This window comes from Geotrypetes seraphini, chromosome 2 (assembly GCF_902459505.1).
Source record: "Geotrypetes seraphini chromosome 2, aGeoSer1.1, whole genome shotgun sequence".
Taxonomy (NCBI): domain Eukaryota; kingdom Metazoa; phylum Chordata; class Amphibia; order Gymnophiona; family Dermophiidae; genus Geotrypetes; species Geotrypetes seraphini.
In genome coordinates, this window is record NC_047085.1 from 355,451,439 (window position 1) to 355,471,844 (window position 20,406).

Genomic DNA, 20,406 nt, shown 5'->3' on the forward strand with positions numbered 1-20,406 from the left:
TGTGGCGGAGACTACTGTTCCAAGTTTCAAGCGCAACTTGGATGCACATCTTCTTGAAAATCATATTGAGGGATACGGGAAATCCGGGTCTCCAAAAAGGTGTACTTAAAATGGGCCACCGCGTGCGCGTATCCCCGGACAAGATGGACCTCGGTCTGATCCGGTGAAGGCATTTCTTATGCTCTTATGTTCACTGTTGTCTGTTGGTTCTGATTGTGTGTGTGGAGGTTTTTCTCCTGGTTTTTGCTTTGACACTGATGATGTTACCAGAACCTTCATGTCTCTACCTCAATCTGCTGATAGGGGGACATAACCCATGGGTCTAAATGGATCTAGCAGGTTAATAAGGAAATATCTCTTCGAGGATTAATAAGCAAGGTGTTTTTCTTACTCTCAGGAATTCTCGATATGTGTTCTAAATCGGTAAAAATGAAATTTTAAAAATACTATGGCAGATATCAATTGCATAGTCAAAGATATGATGGATAAAGCTCCTTGTTAAATTATTCTAGTGTTTCACCTAGTGAAGCAAACTTGATGACGGATTTAAAAAAAAAATCTGGAAGCACATCACTGAGTTCAGGTTTTATTACAGGAAATACATCTCATTTGGCACTGGAAAAAAAAAAACAAATTTCAGAATGAAACATAATTAAAGCAAAACTAACAGTAAAAGAGAAAAGGATTATTTGAAAAATGTGGGGAATCAACAAATATGGTAAATCAGAGTTCTCCCAACAGGCTTGTGACTTGTAATACAGGAAATGTAAGTATATCTCACCCCACACAGAGACCCTCCGGATAGAGCTTATCCGCCTCATGCATTAAATCTGGAAGAAGCATGTCTCCATGGGAAGCTCCCATTTTTGGATCTGTGCCTGCTTAACTGCACATCAGATCTTCAGAGCCAAGACTAAAAGCAGATTTATGTTCAATCTGGCTGTTTTTATGTGTTTAACCTTGATAAGTATGTAATTGCTATTGGCAAAGAGCAATAGGAACAATTAAAACTACACAATCATACATAGGATCAGATTTCTCTTCACTTTCTGGTTAATAATTACATAGTTTAATACATAGAAAAAATGTTGGACATAGGGTAGAGGGCAGGGAGAGATGGTGCATGGGGAGAGAGAAAGAAATGTTGCACATGATAATGGAGGGGAGGAAGGAAGAGATGTTGCACAGAGGGGAACAGAGAGGTTTGACCCAGGGCAGAAAGCAGGGAGAGAGAGAGAGAGATGGTAGACAGTGGGAAAGAAACAGAAATTTTGAATATGGCAGTGGAAGGGAAGGTACAGAGATGGAAAATGGATGTTGAACACAGAGAAAGAAGAAAACATCAAATGGGCAGGAGACCCTGGCGAGCGAATTTTATCTGCTCATTGCCGCCGCTCACTGCCGCTCCCCAGGTCTTTTGTCCGACACCAGAATTGATGTCGGGGGGAAGGCTTGTGGGCTGGCAGTGTGCAATCGCTGCAAGCGCATGGCCTTTCCCTTCCCTTCTCTTCCTGTAGTTGTGGCACCAGCGGGGCTGTAATTAAATGTAGCGGGCGGCAAGCAGTGGAGGACCGGGGGGGAGGAGGAATCATCGGCAGGTCAGCTTGGGGTCAGGCAGGCTTCGGTGTGGCTTCAGGGGAGGGCAGAATGTAATTAAATGGAGCGGGTGGGTGGCGGGTGGTGGTAGGTCAGCTTGGGGGGCAGGCAGGCTTTGGTGCGGCTTCATGGGAGGGAGGGAGGGAGGGAGGGAGGAAGAGGATACTAACTTAGGACATAGGAAGGAGGGAGAGAATAGAAAGGGACAAGTGGGCCTGAGTACAGAAAGAAATGAAAGAAAGAAAGAAATATTGGATGCAACCAGAGACTCATGAAATCACCAGACACCAAAGGTAGGAAAAATGATTTTATTTTCAATTTAGTGATCAAAATGTGTCAGTTTTGAGAATTTATATCTGTTATCTATATTTTGCTCTATATTTGTCTATTTTTCTATAGTTATTACTGAGGTGAAATTGCATATTTTAAAGTCATCTGCCTTGACATCTTTTTAAAAAACCCCCAATATAAATGATAACATCTTCTCTGCGTACAGTGTGCTTTGTGTTTTTTTTTATTTTGTGGTTACCATTATGTATTAATAAGATTATATTATGTGTATATGAAAAATGGATGGAATAAATTGCATTACAATTAGTATTATTATTATGGGGGTGGTGTCAGGGGCAGAATTTGGGTGGGGGTACTCGGTTGGTATTTACCTCTCCACACCAGATATCTCTACAGGAGTTCAGGCCCAAATCTCAGCCTGCCTGTCCGACATTGCCGCTTGGATGTCTCACCGCCTTCTCAAACTGAATATGGCTAAAACTGAACTCCTTATCATTCCATCTAAACTCACCTTCCCCCTCTCACCGTTCTCTATTTCTGTGGATAACACTATCCTCCTCCCTGTCTCATCAGCTCGCCACCTTGGGGTGATCTGTGACTCCTCACTCTCCTGCTCAGATCCAACAAACCACCTAAACCTGTCGCTTCTTTCTCTATATTACCAAAATTCATCCTCTCCTCTCTGAACACACTACCAAAACCCTTATCCACACTCTCATCACCTCGCGCTTAGACTACTGCAACGTACTTCTCTCAGGCCTCCCTCGCACCCATCTCTCACCTCTTCAATCCATTCAAAATTCTGCTGCACGACTCATATTCCGTAAAAGCCGCTATTCTCACATTACCCCTCTCCTCAAGTCACTTCATTGGCTCCCCGTCCATTTCCGAATACAGTTCAAACTCCTCTTGCTGACTTACAAGTGCATTCGCTCTGAAGCCCCCCAATCTCTCTTTTCACTTATCTTCCTCTGTGCTCCTCCCCGTGAACTCCGTTCATCAGGCAAGCCCCTCTTATCTGTACCCTTCTCTTCCACTGCCAACTACAGACTCCGTCCCTTCTTTCTTGCATCACCGTATGCCTAGAACAGGCTGCCTGAATCAATACGTCATGCTCCATCCATAGCAGCATTCAAATCTAAGCTAAAAGCCCACTTTTTTGAATCTGTTTTCAACTTTTAACTCCCACTCACTGCTGTCAGATACCTAGACCCACTGTATCAATTCCTCTACCATAATCTCCCCAACCCTGAGATGTCCAGTTTGTCTAATTAGATTGTTAGCTCTTCTGAGCAGGGACTGTCTATTGTATGTTAAATGTATAGTGCTATGTTCGCCTTTCAGTGCTCTAAATAGTTAGGCTTAGGGGGTACTTGGCTTGAAAAGGTTGAGAAACACTGGTTTACACCACAGCGGCGGCATAGGGTTGAAGAGGTTGTAACCCTATGTAATGGTATATTGTAACATGGTGAATGTTAAACTGTAACCCGTTCTGAGCTCTCTAGGGAGGAAGAGATATAAAAATAAACAAATAAAAATAGAAAATGATGACCATATGGCATATCAACTATTAAGCTCTACAATCCCTTCCTGTCCCTCGGAGATCCTCTGTGCTTATTCTATGCTTTCTTGAATTCTTCTCTAGAAGGCTGTTCCTCACATCAACCACCTTTCCCATAAAGAAATATTTCCATAAGATTACTCCTAAATCTATCTTCTTTCACCCTCATTGTATGCTTCCTTCATTCCCTACCTTACTTTCATCTGAAAGGAGCCTGATTTCTGAAAATTTATACCACAGAGGTATTTAACTGTCTCTTGCATGTTTCTCCAAATTACATACAAGTACTGAAATCTTTCAGTCAATTAAAAAAAAAAAAAAAACATATGTGAAGGCTCGTTGTAAATAGAATTCAGAAATTGGAACTGAGAATTTTTCCTAAAACAGTTGCAGGAGTGCATGTGTATTTGCTGGCACACAATACGCCATTTTAGAAAAACACACGTGGACAAATGAATGAACCTGGCAGCTTCCACATAGAAGTGTCAGCACCTGTGGCTGCCCCATTTTACAAACCTACAAAAGGTACTTTTACTAAAGCACATTATTCATTTGCCCCCCAATTCTATAAAGGGCACCGATCTGAATAGCAGTTTAAAAAAGACTTGGATAATTTCCTAAAAGAAAAGTCTACAGGCCATTATTTTACTTTATTTTTTTTAGAAACATAACGGCAGACAAAGGCCAAATGGCCCATCTAATCTGCCCATTGCTTATTCCTAGGATAAGCAGCAAAAAATCTGTTTTTCTCCTTGGGATCTTGCCAAGTACTTGGGGCCTGGGTTGGCCACTGTTGAAATCAGGATGCTGGGCTTGATGGACCTTCGGTCTGTCCCAGTATGGCAATTCTTATGTTCTTATGTAAAAAAAACTCCCACTACAGTACTCCTCCAAAATTTGCGGGGGTTCCGTTCCAGAAACCCCCGCGAATTTTGAAAAACCACGGATACGGTTTTTAGGCAGGGGAGACAGGAGATGGCAGCTGGAGAGGCAGGAGAGGGAAGCCGGAGCGCCGGCAAGTGAAGGATATCACTCGCTGTATGCTCCGACCGCCTCTTCCTGTACTAAAGTCGGGCCTCACCAATCAGGAGCTGCTTTGACACGCAGCTCCTGATTGGTAAGGCCCGACTTTAGTACAGGAAGAGGCGGTCAGAGCATACAGCGAGTGATTTCCTTCACTCGCCGACACTCCGGCTGCCCTCTCCTGCCTCCCCTTCGTGGTCGGAAAATACCGCAAAAGACCGGGACTGCGAACCGCTGACCGCGAATTCGTGGGGGAGCACTATATACATAATATCACGCTTAGCAGCTGTACCCATTTATGCCAAGAAAAAAATCAGGCGTAAATAACTGCACCAAAGTTGTGTGCAGATCGGGTGTATTCCATAACAGTGCACTTAACTTTTAAGAATGCCCACGATCTGACCATCCTCCTCCCCTGGCCATGCCCCCTTTTGAGATTTGCACACTAAAAATGATGTACGCCAATTTATAGTAAATACCTACATAGTTGGTAACTTCTAATTAGTGCCAATTAGCATCAATTAGCAGGTGTTATTTGCCAATTATCGGCACCAATTAGGTGTGGTTGTTCCAGTTCATCAGCAATGCAGGTATCTGGGGGCGAGGGTGTCAGGTCAAAAGCGCGCCGGGACAAAGGCGCGAGCAGACAACTGAGCGCAGCGCGGAGGCGTGCGCCGAAGAAAAAGACTGTTTTTAGGGGCTACGACGGGGAGTGTGGGGGGGAACCCCTCCACTTTACTTTATACAGATCGTGCCCAGTTGTGGCGGCGTTGTGGAGGGTTTGGGGGGCTGTAACCCCCCACATTTTACTGATAACTTAACTTTTTCCCTGTTTTTAGGGAAAAAGTTACGTTTTCACTAAAATGTGGGGGGTTACAACCCCCCAAACCCCCCACAACACTGCCACGATCTGTATTAAGTAAAGTGGGGGGGGGCTCCCCAACAAAACCCCCCGTCGCAGCCCCTAAAAACAGTCTTTTTCTTCGGCGCACGCCTTTGTTTTCCGCGTTACTGTCTATGAACCGGGGGCGAGTGTGTTTTGATTCTTTGTTGTCATTTAGGCCCCAGATTAAGGCTGTGATACCCTGTGTGTTCTTTACGTTGCATTCGCTGCAGAGATTGTGTGACTATCTCTCAAATGATCATTTTAGAACAGTCGTTTCGATGGCGAAAACCCCGTTGCTTGATTACTGCAATTCTATTTATTTAGGATTTGCCTAAATGTGTGTTGCAGGCGATGCAGAATGCTGCTGCTCACCTTATTGCTCATGTCTCAAAACTTGAACACATCACACTGATCCTTCGAGACCTTCATTGGTTGCCAATAGGCATGCGGATTGAATTCCAAGGTTTTGCGTGTGATGTTTAAGGTGTTACAGCACAATTGTCCGCTGAATGAGTGTTTCATGCATTGCCTCTCGTGTGAGTTATGCTCGTCAGATAGCTCAAGTTTGGAAGTTCTGTCATTGGAGGTTGTTAAGCTTTTAGGGAATCATAAGTCAATGTTTTCTTTGCAGGGCCTGGTGTCTTGGAATGCCTTACCGGTGGCTTTACGTCAACCTTCTACTTTCTGGCAATTTAGGAAAGGCCTGAAAACGGTGATTGAGTGTTCTTTTGGTGCGAGCTCTGTGACAGCTTAAGCGAGGGTTCTTTGGGAGGAGTTTTCTTTGTTTTTTTTCTGTTTAGTTCGGGCCTCTCATTTTGGGTTATTTAGGGGTGTGGAAGGTTTTTTTAAAGATTTTTTTGCAATGATGTTTTTTTTATTCTTGTTTTGTTGTGTTTTAACTGTATGTATTATTTATTGTTATTTTGTATGTGGCTTGGTTCCCCGCTTAGATTTGTGGATAGGCAGGCTATAAATACTTTTAAATAAATAAATTAAATTAAAATGTGTGCGCCAATAGGAGGCGCTAAATGCACCTGTGCAAATTGCAACCAGGGTACCACACATTAATGGATATTTTAACACAGCACCTCAAAAGACTTGCTAGGCACACCCCAAAGAGTTAGTATGTTAAATTTGCACTCACCGTGCATTAATTTATTGTGTTAAGGCACAGAAATTGCAAAATCTAACTACTACTATTAATACTACTAATTATTTCTATAGCGCTCCTAGATATACACAGTGCTGTACAATCAAGACATAGAAAAGACAGTCCCTGCTCAAAAAAGCTTACAATCTAGTCAAGACAGACAAACTAGACAAGAAGGAGCATCAATGCACAGTGCTCAGGTGAGGAATAAATTCATGTAAAGCGTTCTGAGCTTCCCTAGGAGAATGGTATAGAAAATTGAATAAATAAATCAATGATAAGACAGATATTGGGTTTTAGAAAGCGGGTTGGACACTGGAATTCTATCAAACACACTTCTGTAAATCTAACACACATTTCTAACAGGACCCCTAAGAATAAATTCTGCTAATTAAATAGTGAGGCTGCAGTTTTGATTTGGTTTCATTTTGTAGCAGAAATAAGCACTGGAGATTAAGGAGAACGATTCCCTTAATTCTTTGTGTAAATGCCTGGATGAAATGAGCACTTTTTCAAAATCTGAGTTAGAGTAAAATCTAACAGGGATAATGTTCCCCATACACGTGTGAAATGGGAAATTCAAGTGTAAACATTTGCCCCCCCTGCCCAAACTACACCCCCAACATACTTTTTTTACCCATGGAGAAGCTTTTAAAACAGAGATCATAATAAACTTATTTTCAATTAAAAAAAATTCCTTCAGAAAAGTCCACTGTTCTTCAGCTCTACCTAAGTTATTTGATAAAAGTTTGCAACCTCAGGTAGAGTTGATTGCTTCATACATACAGAATGCTACTCATTTTTTAAAAAAGTTGTCAAGTTATTTGGAAGATTTACGCATCATTATTTTGGTTGCTTTGGACATGTGTTCCTTGTATAAAGATCTAGAAATCCCCAGGATGAAGCTATCAGTTTCATTAGGCAGATTTTGGATACCCATTCTAGATGTCAAACTGGCTTTTACAAAGAGATTTAGTTACAGTAGAAAGTCATGTTTTTACCTGTGCATAACCTGCCTTCAGTTTGAATTTGGAAAGATGTGTAATAAAATCCAAACCTATACATCCTTTCATAGAGAACCCATCATTTGAAAACATGAAAGAAGCAACATGCAGACAGCTACTACTCACTCGACAGTGAATTACAACCACATGCAGGGGGTCACTGTTCAGCCACGACTCCATAGCCTTGCATATGGTACACATCTTGTCAAGAGGAGGGGCATGAAGGTCAGGCCAACCCACATCCATAATCTGAAACACAAAAAAAAAAAGAGTCCATTGATTTTTTTTTTTCCTGGAAACCAGACATATTTCCTCCCTTTAATTTCATGGGCAGGAATCCAGCTCAAAATTGTAGTGAACTGTTTATTTTCTGATACCAGTATATTAAAGAAGACATGAAGAATGTTGACAAGATTTTACGACTGGAATCTAACTGAAGATTGCTTAATGAACATAGGGCATATTATTTTGAGGATCAAAGGCAAAAAGCATAGGTTTAAAGAAAGCATACCTCAGCTATCTACCATACGTGTTTATCAAAGCATTTTGGAGAACTTCTGCAGTCCATTAGTCTGCAGGCTAAAACAAGGCCTCATAGATCTGGGTTAAAAATGAAAAATATTAATAAAGGATATGTGAGCATATTTCTTGAGTTTGATACTCTAATAAACCTCATGAAATCCAAGACTCTGAAAGCACTTAAAAGGTAGAAAGGAGTCAGGCTCAACAGGAACAATTTCACAATGGAAAATCACACATGTGTACAAAGGATCAAAAAGAACCCACAGAGGAGAGTCGGTGCCGACCTGTGAATCACCAAGTTCAGGCAGCTCTGACAGTATCTCTTAGGCGCATTTTTATAATGCATCTTCTTGGAAATTATTCACATATACAGAATATAAAACTGATACTTGGTTAAACAATCTGTTGCCCGATTCACGTGACGGCGCTTTCAGCAGTGGTCTGTGCAGTTTTTAGAAGTGTTTGATTTCTAGAAGATTCCAGTACAGAACTCTGGCAAGCAGAGTCATGAGGAGGAAGAAAGGGAAGATGGAAAATGTACTTCATTTTCCAGTCATATTCATTTAGCTATACTGAATGAATAGAAACAGGCATATTTTTCAAGCTATCTTTTCACCTGTTACCGAAACATATCAGACTATGCTGGCAGGTGACATCCCTGCACCCAATTTCCACTAAGGGACAATTTCAGACTATGTACCTAGTGGGAAAGTCTTCAAGTCATTCATGCACCCAGTTTTCAAATGAAAAGTAACCATATACTGTACTTTGTTTGAAAACTATCCATGAACTATCCGCTACATTAAATCGGTAAATAAACAACAAAGAAACAAGAGACCCAAATGGTTCACTGATGAGGTCTCATACCGCGTCAAGGAGAAGAAAAGAGCATTTCTCTCATACAAGCGCACCGGGGAGAAAGAAGCGAACATTGAATACAAGACAAAGTCTGCAGCGGTCAAAACAGCAGTCAGGGAGGCCAAACTTCGAATGGAAGAAACTCTAGCGAAGAATATTAAGAAAGGGGACAAATCCTTCTTCAGGTACATTAGCGACAGGAAGAAGAACACAAATGGGATAGTATGCCTTAGAACGCCAGAAGGGAGTTATGTGGAAACAGATTCAGATAAAGCTAAACTGCTGAATGAATACTTCTGCTCTGTCTTTACCTGTGAGGCACCAGGGAACGGGCCTCGGTTGGAAACAAAGCAAAGCATGGAAGATCCATTTCAGAATTTTGAGTTCACAACTGCTGATGTTTACAGAGAACTGTCAAGACTCAAGGTGAACAAGGCCATGGGGCCGGACAATTTACACCCACGAGTGCTCAGAGAGCTATGCGATGTTCTAGCGAAACCGTTAGCCATGCTCTTCAATCTCTCCCTAAGTACGGGGAGAGTCCCCCTGGACTGGAAAACAGCTAACGTCGTTCCTCTGCACAAAAAGGGATGCAGAGCAGAGACTGCGAACTACCGAACAGTGAGTCTCACATCAATTGTGTGTAAACTCATGGAAACTCTACTTAAAGGAAAATTAGACACGATTTTGGATGAGGGAGACCTAAGGGATCCCCGTCAACATGGATTCACTAGGGGTAGGTCATGCCAATCCAATCTTATCAGCTTCTTCGATTGGGTGACGGGAAAGCTGGACCTGGGAGAGTCTCTGGACATAGTGTACTTGGATTTCAGCAAAGCGTTTGACAGTGTCCCGCACCGCAGACTATTAAACAAGATGAAGTCGATGGATCTAGGCGAGAAGCTAACTGCATGGGTCAATGATTGGCTGAGTGGATGACTTCAGAGGATGGTGGTCAACGGCACCCTCTCTGAGACATTGGAGGTAACTAGCGGAGTGCCGCAGGGCTCGGTCCTGGGACCATCTCTTTTCAACATATTCATAAGAGACTTGACCCAAGGGCTTCAGGGTAAAGTAACACTGTTTGCCGACGCCGCCAAACTGTGTAATATAGTAAGTGAAAACAATCTTAAGGATAGTATGACGCAGGATCTGATCACGTTGGAAAACTGGTCCTCGACATGGCAGCTGGGCTTCAACGCTAAGAAATGTAAGGTCATGCATCTCGGCTGCGGAAATCCATGCAAAACTTACACCTTGAATGGAGAAACACTAGCTAGGACTTCAGAAGAACGGGACTTGGGTGTGATCGTCAGTTCAGACATGAAGGCTGCCAAACAAGTGGAGCAGGCCTCATCCAAGGCAAGGCAAATGTTGGGATGTATCAATAGAGGCTTCATCAGCCGTCAACCTGAAGTCATAATGCCGCTCTACAGAACCATGGTGAGACCTCACCTGGAATACTGTGTGCAATTTTGGAGACCACACTACCAAAAAGATGTGCTTTGAGCTGAGTCAGTCCAACGAATGGCCACTAGAATGGTCTCCGGACTCAAGAGTCTCCCATACGAGGAAAGACTGGACAAACTGCATCTCTACACTCTTGAGGAGCGTAGAGAAAGGGGAGACATGATTGAGACGTTTAAGTACATCACAGGTCGTGTCGAGGCGGAAAGCGATATATTCTTCCCCAAGGGACCCTCGGTCACAAGGGGGCACCCGTTCAAACTCAGAGGAGGGAAATTTAATGGTGACACCAGGAAGTATTTCTTTACAGAAAGGGTAGTAGATCACTGGAACAAACTTCCGGTGCAAGTGGTCAAGGCCACCAGTGTACTCGACTTTAAAAATAAATGGGACATCCACGTGGGATCCCTACGGGGGTCGAGCTAAGGAACTGGGTCATTAGCACTCAGACTTGATGGGGTGGGACAGAAGAGTGGGCAGACTTGATGGGCTGTAGCCCTTTTCTGCCGTCATCTTTCTATGTTTCTATGTTTCTAACTTTGCATCTATTTTACGTGCAGGTGAAATTTCAATTGAAAATAATGAACTTATATTTGAAAATACACTATATATGCACTGTTTTTCCTTCTGGCCTACACATGCCTCTGGGAAAACCTCCTTGCAGTCAAGCTAAAAGTATGCACATCATGGAGGGCCATACTTTCAGCCAAATTGGGGAATGGCAATTTTTAGATGATAAATTCACCCAAGTTCGCTTGAGGCAAAGCCAAGACATCTCAGTTTATATAATGGTAACAAAATCCAGCACTGCTCACAGCATATACAGGGCAAAACATTTGTCTGCTATAGGTGGCAACACACGCAGTGTAATTTCTAGTCAGCATTAGCCTATTTCACCCAGCATTTCCTTCAGGGCTCGGTCACCATCCAGGAAAAGGAATTTGGTCATTTTGGAAAATACACCGACATCCTTAGTTCGGTGAGAAGAAGTGGTCAATAAAATATTATGAATTATTCGGAAAGGAATGGAGAATAAAACAGTTTTGGTCGCCTCTATCAATATAAACGTATAGAAAATGAATAAAAAAGGGCAGCTAAATTGATAAAGGCCAAAATAGTTAGGGGCTTCATCTTAGAGACAAGACAGTTAAAAGGGAATATGAAGAAATACTAATACCAGGGGATATTACATAAAACTAATAGGTATCAGATTTAAAACAAATCAGAAGAAAGTATAAGTATTTTTTTTTCACTCAGTAAAATGATGGAACTATTGCATTTGTTGCTAGAGGATGTGGTCAAGGCAGCAGGCATAGCTACAGTAGTTTAGACAATTCCTTGAAGAAACACTCATAAACCATTCTCAGCCATGCAGAGACAGGAAAGCCACTGCTTATCTCAAGGTATAAGCAAAAATCTACTTTGGGATCTTACCAAATACTTCTGCCTTGCTTTTGGCCACTTTTACATATGGTAGGACAGGCTCAGAGACATGGAGGGGTACTAAGGGCTCCTTTTACTAAGGTGCGCTAGTGTTTTTAGCGCACACAGAAAATTACTGCGTGCTACACCGCGCGCTGGCGTTAAGGTCTAGTGCGCGCAGCAATGTAGCGCGCGCTATTCCGCGCGTTAAAGCCCTAGCGCACCTTAGTAAAAGGAGCCCTAAGAGGGGAAAAAAATCCCCCAGCCACCTCACCACCCAATCATTGTGAAATCCTCCACATTTTTTAGCTTTTTCTATATTCAAAGTGAAAAACACGCTGTAAAATTCTCAATCTCTGAAAGTGATATTAAAAGTGAAAAAAGTGCTCTTTCACATTTAATATAGGATGTGTTGTTATAATATACAGTGTTCCCCCAGTCATTCGCGGTTCGCTGTTCGCTGTCCCGGTCATTTGTGGATTTTCTGACCACAAATGACCGGGCAGGAGAGGACAGCCGTTAGCGGCAGGAGAGAACAGCCGGAGCGCCAGCAAGTGAAGGAAATCATTCGCGGTATGGTCCGCCCGCCTCTTCCTGCACTAAAGTCGGGCCTCACCAATCAGGAGCTGCGTGTCAAAGCAGCTTCTGATTGGTGAGGCCTGACTTTAGTGCAGGAAGAGGTGGGCGGAGCATACCGCGAGTGATTTCCTTTACTCACCGACGTTCCGGTTGCTCTCTCCTGCCTCTCCGGGTGCCCTCTCCTATCTCCCACGCTAAAAAACATATTCACGGTTTTTCTGCATTCGCGGGGGTTCCTAGAACGGAACCACCGCGAATATCGGGGGAGTACTGTATACTGAACCTTTCACTCCCTGCTTTGAAACTTTTCAGTACTGTTTTCCCGTTTTCTACTTTTTGACTGAGTTTGCTTTGGCCACTGGCAGAGACAGGATGCGGGGCCTTATGGTCTGACTCAGTATGGCACATCAGATATTTATTGCATGCTCCTGTATCTCTGAAGTGTTGTACCATTACTATGTCTTAATCCAGTAGTCTTCACTAATTTTTAAGTCAAGCCCATTTTGAATCCTAAAGAACTGAAGGACAGCCAACCAGGGCCAGATTTAGATGAAAAGAGGCCCTAGGCTATTCCACTTCCCTTTCACCTCCCATTTTTAAGTTTGTAAATTACATGAGAGATAATAAAATACATCATTACTGTGATATATATCAATATGTTAAATGAAACATGTTGTTATTGGTATAAAAAATGTGACACGGATCTTGAGGCCCTAGGCTGAAGCCTAGTTAGCCTTTATGGAAAATCCGGCCCTGCAGCCAACACGTATCCTCCTACAGGGGGCCATGACACTGACCAATGAGTGCCGACATCCATCCCTATCAGAACAACTGGTTTTGGTCAAACAAGCAGAACTTATATAGGACTGAATTCTATAAATGGAGCTGATAAATCGGCACCTTATAAAAAAAAAATCCTCAAAGTTAAGTGCTGTTTACAGAATAGTACTTGGTGCTGGAAGCCACGCCTAAATTTAAGTGTGACCATTTATACCAAGTAAACCCTGGTGTAAATCCCAAAATAGTAAAACAAATGTTCTGCCACTTATTTTAGAAATAAGCAAGAGATTTTCACACGATTTATGATCGTTAATTTTAGAAACAGCTCTAAAACCTTTTTTTAAACCCTGCTAACTACTTTTACCACAGGGGTGGCCAACCTTGGTCCTTGAAGGCAGCAACCTAGAAGTTCCCCAATAAATATGCATGAGATATACGTATTTGCATACGATGGAGACAGTGTATGAAAATAGTTCATTGGGGATATCCTGAAAATCCAACTGGACTATAGCCCTGAAGGACCAAGGTTGCTCGCCCTTATTTAAATCTCAATTTCCTATTAAGAATCTTAGTGGCATAGGGTCATTCTAAATGCAAGTTTTTTGAGCCAATGATATGAGCGGAGGTGGTTTGAGCTTTAAGCTCTGCCAGATAGGCCTGAGGCTTTTTCTTCCGTTAGATTTGACCCGTCAACTACTGAAGTGGAGTAAATGTTACTAGTTTATATTATTTATTCCCACTTTCACCTATTTCAGGGGTAGGCAATTCCGGTCCTCGAGAGCTGGAGCCAGGTCAGGTTTTCAGAATATCCACAATAAATATGCATGAGATAGATTTGCATCTCAAGGAGGCAGTGCATGCAAATCCATCTCATATATATTCATTGTGGATATCCTGAAAACCTGACCTGGCTCTGGCTCTCGAGGACCAGAATTGCCTATCCCTGACCTATTGGATATTTATTAGTCACCCTTGTTTTATCTCATACTCTGACAATGAATTCCAGAACTTAATTGCACGGTGAGTAAAGATATATTCAGTAATAATCGCCCCCCCCCCCCCAAAAAAAAAACAACAAAGGAAAATAAAAATCCCACTAGAATGATGGTGGGGGCTTCCCTAGGAGTCCCTGGGTATCACCATTGTCCAATGGGCTTTGCATTAAATAACACTTTCTTACTAACTAGTTATCCTGTTGTATGAGGGTGACCTGTCTCCCAGGAGCGAGAACAAAGGACATCGTTGACAAGATTGAGAGAATCCTGGAAGGAGCAGAGACGGAAGAGACAGCAGTGATAGTCCACGTCGGGACGAACGATGTCACCAGGAGGGACTACAGCAAGAATGCACTGACTGAACAATTCAAGATCTTAGGAAGGAAACTGAAGATGAGGACCCAGAGGATAGCCTTCTCAGAGATCCTGCCAGTACCGAGGGCAGAAACGAAGAGGCAGACGGAGCTACAATCAATTAACGCATGGATGAGAAGATGGTGTGAGGAAGAAGGATTTCTCTTCGTGAGGAACTGGACAACGTTCTGGGGAAAGAACAAGCTTTTCAAGAAGGATGGTCTACACCTGAGCAAGGCTGGAACTAGACAACTAGCAAATAACGTCAGAAGAGCGATAGAGCAAGCTTTAAACTAAGTAAAAGGGGAAAGCCGACAGTCGACCTGGTATCGACGGTTCGGGAAACAGTATCCAGTGAGGGTACTGAGGGGAAAGATTACGGGGAAGACACAAGTAGCAAGCAACAGACTATGAACAAACAAGGGAGTCAGATGAAGCGAGAGGGGGAAAGGATGAGCATGCTGAAAGGGGAAGTCAAAATGGGACTGGATGATGAGAAGGAACAAGAGGAGGACAATAGGAACACGCCACAAGGGGAAGGCAATAGGAATCTACCACAAAGAGAGGACAAAAGAGACAATACTCAGGAGTTGGCAGGTCAGGAAGGGGACAAAATGAAGAATGGAATGCAAGGGAAAATAGAAAGGAAGGGAAAAAGCCGGGAGTTGAACTGCATGTATACTAATGCAAGGAGCCTAAGGAACAAAATGGGGGAACTAGAAGTCATGGCCAATAATGAGAGACTAGACATCATAGGGATCACGGAAACATGGTGGAACGAAGAAAACAAATGGGACATAGTACTGCCAGGATACAAACTCTACCGAAAAGACAGGACTTACCAGAAAGGGGGAGGAATAGCACTATACATAAGGGATACCATTCACTCAACCACTGTGGACACAGCAGTGACAAATGCCCAACTGGAGTCATTGTGGATCAAAGTACCAGGAAGCAACGGATCCGAGATAAAGATGGGACTGTTCTACCGCCCACCAGGGCAAACTGAAGCTGAGGATACAGAAATGGTAGCCGAGCTGAGAAAGGAATGCAAGAACCCAAACACCATAGTTATGGGAGATTTCAACTATCCTGGTATAGACTGGTGTCTTGGAAATTCAAAATGTGCAAGGGAAACGGAGTTCCTGGAAGCAGTCCATGACTGCTTCATGGAACAACTTGTCGAGACACCAACGAGAGGATCAGCGATTCTGGATCTGATCCTCAATGGGCTGAAAGGACCAGCAAAGGATGTGGAGGTCATGGGACCACTAGGAACCAGTGATCACAACATGATACAGTTCAAAGTGCAAGTAGGACTACCTATGGGAAAGAGAACCAAGGCAACAACATTTAACTTCAAGAAAGGGAACTATGATGCCATGAGACAAATGGTGAGAAAGAAGCTCAGAAACAGCTCCAAGGAAACTCGGACTGTGGAGCAAGCCTGGTCCCTCTTCAAGGACACAGTAAACAAGGCGCAAAACCTATATATACCAAGATTTAGGAAAGGTTCCAAGAAGAATCAGACGAGGGACCCTGCATGGATAACCAGTGAAGTAAAGAAAGTGATAGGAGACAAGAAAAAATCATTTCGGAAGTGGAAAAAAGATAAAACTGAAGGAAACTGGAGAGAGCACAGGAAGCATCAAAAAGAATGTCACCGAGTAGTCAGGAAAGCCAAGAAAGAGTATGAGGAGAGACTGGCCAAGGAAGCAAGAAATTTCAAACCATTTTTCCGATATGTGAAAGGGAAACAACCAGCGAGGGAGGAGGTGGGGCCCCTGGATGAGGGTGACCGGAAGGGAGTGGTGAAAGAGGAAAAAGAAGTGGCTGGTAGGCTAAACAAGTTCTTCTCGTCGGTCTTTACAATAGAGGACACAACCAGTGTGCCAGAACCGGAAAAAATCTTCAGGGGAGATCAAGAGGGGAAATTATCATGCATGGAGGTAAGCCTCGAAGACGTTCTCAGACAGATAGATAGATTAAGAACGGACAAAGCTCCGGGCCCAGATGGGATCCACCCGAGAATACTGAAAGAGCTCAGAGATGAAACAGCAGAGCTACTGCAGCATATTTGCAACCTGTCCTTGAGAACAGGGGTAATCCCGGAGGACTGGAAGATAGCGAATGTTACACCGATCTTCAAAAAAGGATCGAGAGGCGACCCGGGAAACTACAGACCGGTGAGCTTAACCTCTGTTCCGGGGAAGATGGCCGAATCACTGATCAGGGAAGGTATCAATGAGCATATAGAAAAAAATAATCTGATGAGATCGAGCCAGCATGGTTTCTGTAAAGGCCGATCATGCCAGACAAATCTACTGCAGTTCTTTGAGGGGATAAATAAGCAATTGGACCAAGGTGACCCAGTAGACATTATATATCTAGATTTCCAAAAAGCCTTCGACAAGGTGCCCCATGAACGCTTACTGAAGAAACTGTGGAACCATGGGGTGGATGGGGACGTGCACAGATGGATCAAAAATTGGCTGGCGGACAGGAAACAGAGGGTAGGAGTAAAGGGGCACTACTCTGACTGGATAGGGGTCACAAGTGGTGTTCCGCAAGGGTCAGTGCTGGGACCGCTGCTGTTCAATATATTTATTAATGATCTAGAAGTGCGAAGTTATCAAGTTCGCGGATGACACAAAACTCTCCAGCAGGGTCAGAACTGTTGAGGAATGCAAAGAACTGCAGAGCGACCTGAACAAACTGAGTGAGTGGGCAAAAATATGGCAGATGAGCTTCAATGTGGAGAAATGTAAGGTCTTGCACATAGGGAAAGGAAACTCCATGTACAGCTACACGATGGGAGGGAGGGTACTCGGGAAAGGCAGCCAAGAAAAAGATCTGGGGGTATTGGTAGATAACACAATGAAGCCGGCGGCACAATGTGCAGCGGCCTCAAAAAAAGCGAACAGAATGTTGGGCATTATCAAGAAAGGTATCACTACCAGAACGAAGGAAGTTATCCTGCCACTGTATCGAGCAATGGTGCGCCCACATCTGGAATACTGCGTCCAATACTGGTCGCCATACCTCAAGAAGGACATGGCAATACTCGAGAGGGTCCAGAGGAGGGCAACGAGGATGATAAAGGGTATGGAGAACCTTTCATATGCCGAACGGTTGGACAGGCTGGGGCTCTTTACCCTGGAGAAGCGGAGACTGAGAGGGGACATGATAGAAACTTATAAAATCATGAAAGGCATAGAGAAGGTGGAGAGGGACAGATTCTTTAGACTAGCAGGGGCAACTAAAACAAGAGGACATTCAGAAAAACTGAGAGGAGACAGATTCATAACGAATGCAAGGAGGTTCTTCTTCACTCAGAGGGTGGTGGACACCTGGAACGCGCTTCCCGGAGAGGTGATAAGACAGAGTACAATTCTGGGGTTCAAAAAGGGACTGGATGACTTCCTGGAAGCGAAGGGGATTACAGGGTACAGATAGAGTTACCTTACAGGACATTGAGGGAATGGGGTATGGATATTTTAGGTTAGGTAGGGAACACTTCCAGGTCATGGACCTGGGGGGCCGCCGCGGGAGCGGACTGCCGGGCACGATGGACCCCTGGTCTGACCCAGCAGAGGCAATGCTTATGTTCTTATGTTCTTATGTTCTTATTTCCAGTGACAAGATAACACCACAACTAGATCTTTCACTACACCATCAGCGTATAGAGATAGAAGATAGTTTTAAGTATTTGGGAATTATAATTGACTGTCATTTGAATTTTGAGAAGCAGTTGCGAAAGGATTTGGGGCATTAAGACAACTTAGAGCTATTCGAGATTTCCTGGATGAGAAATCGTTACATACTTTAATCCATCTAAATTGGATTATTGCAAGTTGGTATATGAGGGAATAACAGTTGGGCAACCGAAACGTTTACAAATAGTACAAAATATGGCAATTTGGCTGTTAGGTCAACGTAAAGCTATCTATTTAAAATGTAAAGCTAGCTATCCTCTTCATAACCTCTAATTTCTTATTGTGTCCTTCCCTCATTTATTGAATTACCTGTAAACTGTGTCGACCTCTATCTTTATGGAGATGATGCGGTATACCAACTTAAGGTTTAGTTTAGTTTAGTTTACTTTAGGTCACGCACACATCTATGATCATGTAACTCCATTATATTTGAAATTCCATTGGTTACCAGTGGAATTTAGAATTAAATTTAAAATCCTGATGCTGGCACATAGGGTATTATTTGATTTACAATCATCATATCTCTCTAATCTAGTGTTATTTTACACACCTAGTCGCTCGTTGAGATCTTTAAATGACAATAGAGTAGCTGTTCCCCATATCTCAAAGGCTCACCTAGTCTCAACCAGAAATGGTGCATTTTTCTACTTGGTTCCAATATTGTGGAACAATTTACCAGTAGAGTTAAGGAAGAAAGAATCATTTCAAAAATTTTAAGAGACATCTAAAAGCACATTTTTTTCACATGGCTCTCTCGAATTGAATAATGGAATGGGGACCGCAATCTGCATTCATTTGTACTGATTGATGTTGGTTTGGGTTTATTTATTTCATATAACAGTTTTAGTGGATATGTTTTAGAAATGTTAATTTCTTCCTTTCTCTTCTTTCCTTTCCTATTTTCTAATGGGGTTCCTCTCTTAAATATGATTCAGTTGTGATGTAAACCGCTTTGATCCGTTTTGTCTTTATAGGCGGTATAAAAAGATTTTAATAAACATAAACATTATCCTGTTTCAGCATGCACTGTACTGCTTTGACCACATCCTTTGGCAGCTAACTCAATAGCTTAACCATGTGATGACCGAAAAATACTTTCTCTGATTAGTTTTAAATCTGCTATTTATTAATTTCAGAAATTGTCCCAGTCTTCGTACTATCTGAAATAATAAACAACTGGGATCCAAGGTTACTCCTTAGCACTAGAGTTTAGTTATTATGTCAAATATGGGTGGGAGGGAGAAATGAGAAATAAATACCTTGGGATTAAGCTTGATAAGGTCATATCTTTTTTCCGAAAGGTTTAGCACCTATCAGGAAAAGCAGAAAAAATGAATAAGCATGAAAACATGATCATCATTTAATCAACAACACTTTCTGAACACTGGTAATCTCAGCTGCAATAAAATCTACTCAAAGAATTTGCTAGAAATAGAAGCATTCAGATTGCAAAACTAACAAAGTGAAACTATTTTGCAAACAACGCAGGAAAATATGCTGAACGACAGAGCTAATTGCAAAAAAAACAACAAAAAAAAAACAAACAAACTCTGATAGCTGTGTGAGGGGGTGGAGAAGACATCTAATGGTTAATGCAAAAGTCTGAGATCCTGGGGAAGTGGGTTCAGTTCCCACTGTGGCTCTTTGTGACCCTGGACAAGTAACTTAACCCTCCACTGCCCCAGGTACAAAAACCTAGATTGTGAGCCCAACAGGGACAGAGAAAGTACCTGAATATAATAGTACAGCACTGTGTATGTCTAGTCGTGCTATAGAAATAATTAGCAATAGAAGTAGTGGTAGTGCTTGCCGTGCCATTGAACAGGAGGGTCTTAGACAGCAGAGTTTACTGGTTTCACTCAAGTTTTAATATAATTTGATGGATCACTTATTTATAATTCACTATCTTTTCATTCTAACCTTTTACATGAGTAACCGTCAGTGCTCACAGGAATGACTTCTTTGAAACTGGCGCAAAGCAGGGAAAAGTATTCGCCAGTTCTCTTAGAACTTATCACACTAGCTAAGCCAATAAATATTTTATTTATTATTTTAAGTATTTATAAACCACTTATAGCCTAAATGGTTTGCATTCAGGAACTCAGATATTCCTCCCTATCTGTCCTGGTGGGCTCACAACGTGGCTAACACGCCTGGGGCAACGGAGAGTTAGCGACTTGCCCAGGATCACTAGGAGCAGCA

The 20,406-nt window shown here is 42.7% G+C and overlaps 1 protein-coding gene across 5 annotated transcripts in view; it reads right to left on the reverse strand.

Moving 5' to 3' along the window:
* The window catches only part of TNS3 (tensin 3), a 776,331-nt gene that overhangs the window by 423,210 nt on the left and 332,715 nt on the right, over window positions 1-20,406 (reverse strand). For 4 of the 5 annotated variants that reach the window (XM_033930433.1, XM_033930436.1, XM_033930438.1 and 1 more), the window contains 2 exons: window positions 19,464-19,514; window positions 7,638-7,760 (listed from right to left, as the gene is read on the reverse strand). In XM_033930433.1, coding sequence (XP_033786324.1) covers window positions 7,638-7,760; window positions 19,464-19,514 — 174 coding nt within the window. The remainder of the gene's footprint in view (window positions 1-7,637; window positions 7,761-19,463; window positions 19,515-20,406) is intronic. The other variant, XM_033930434.1, reaches the window with a different exon arrangement.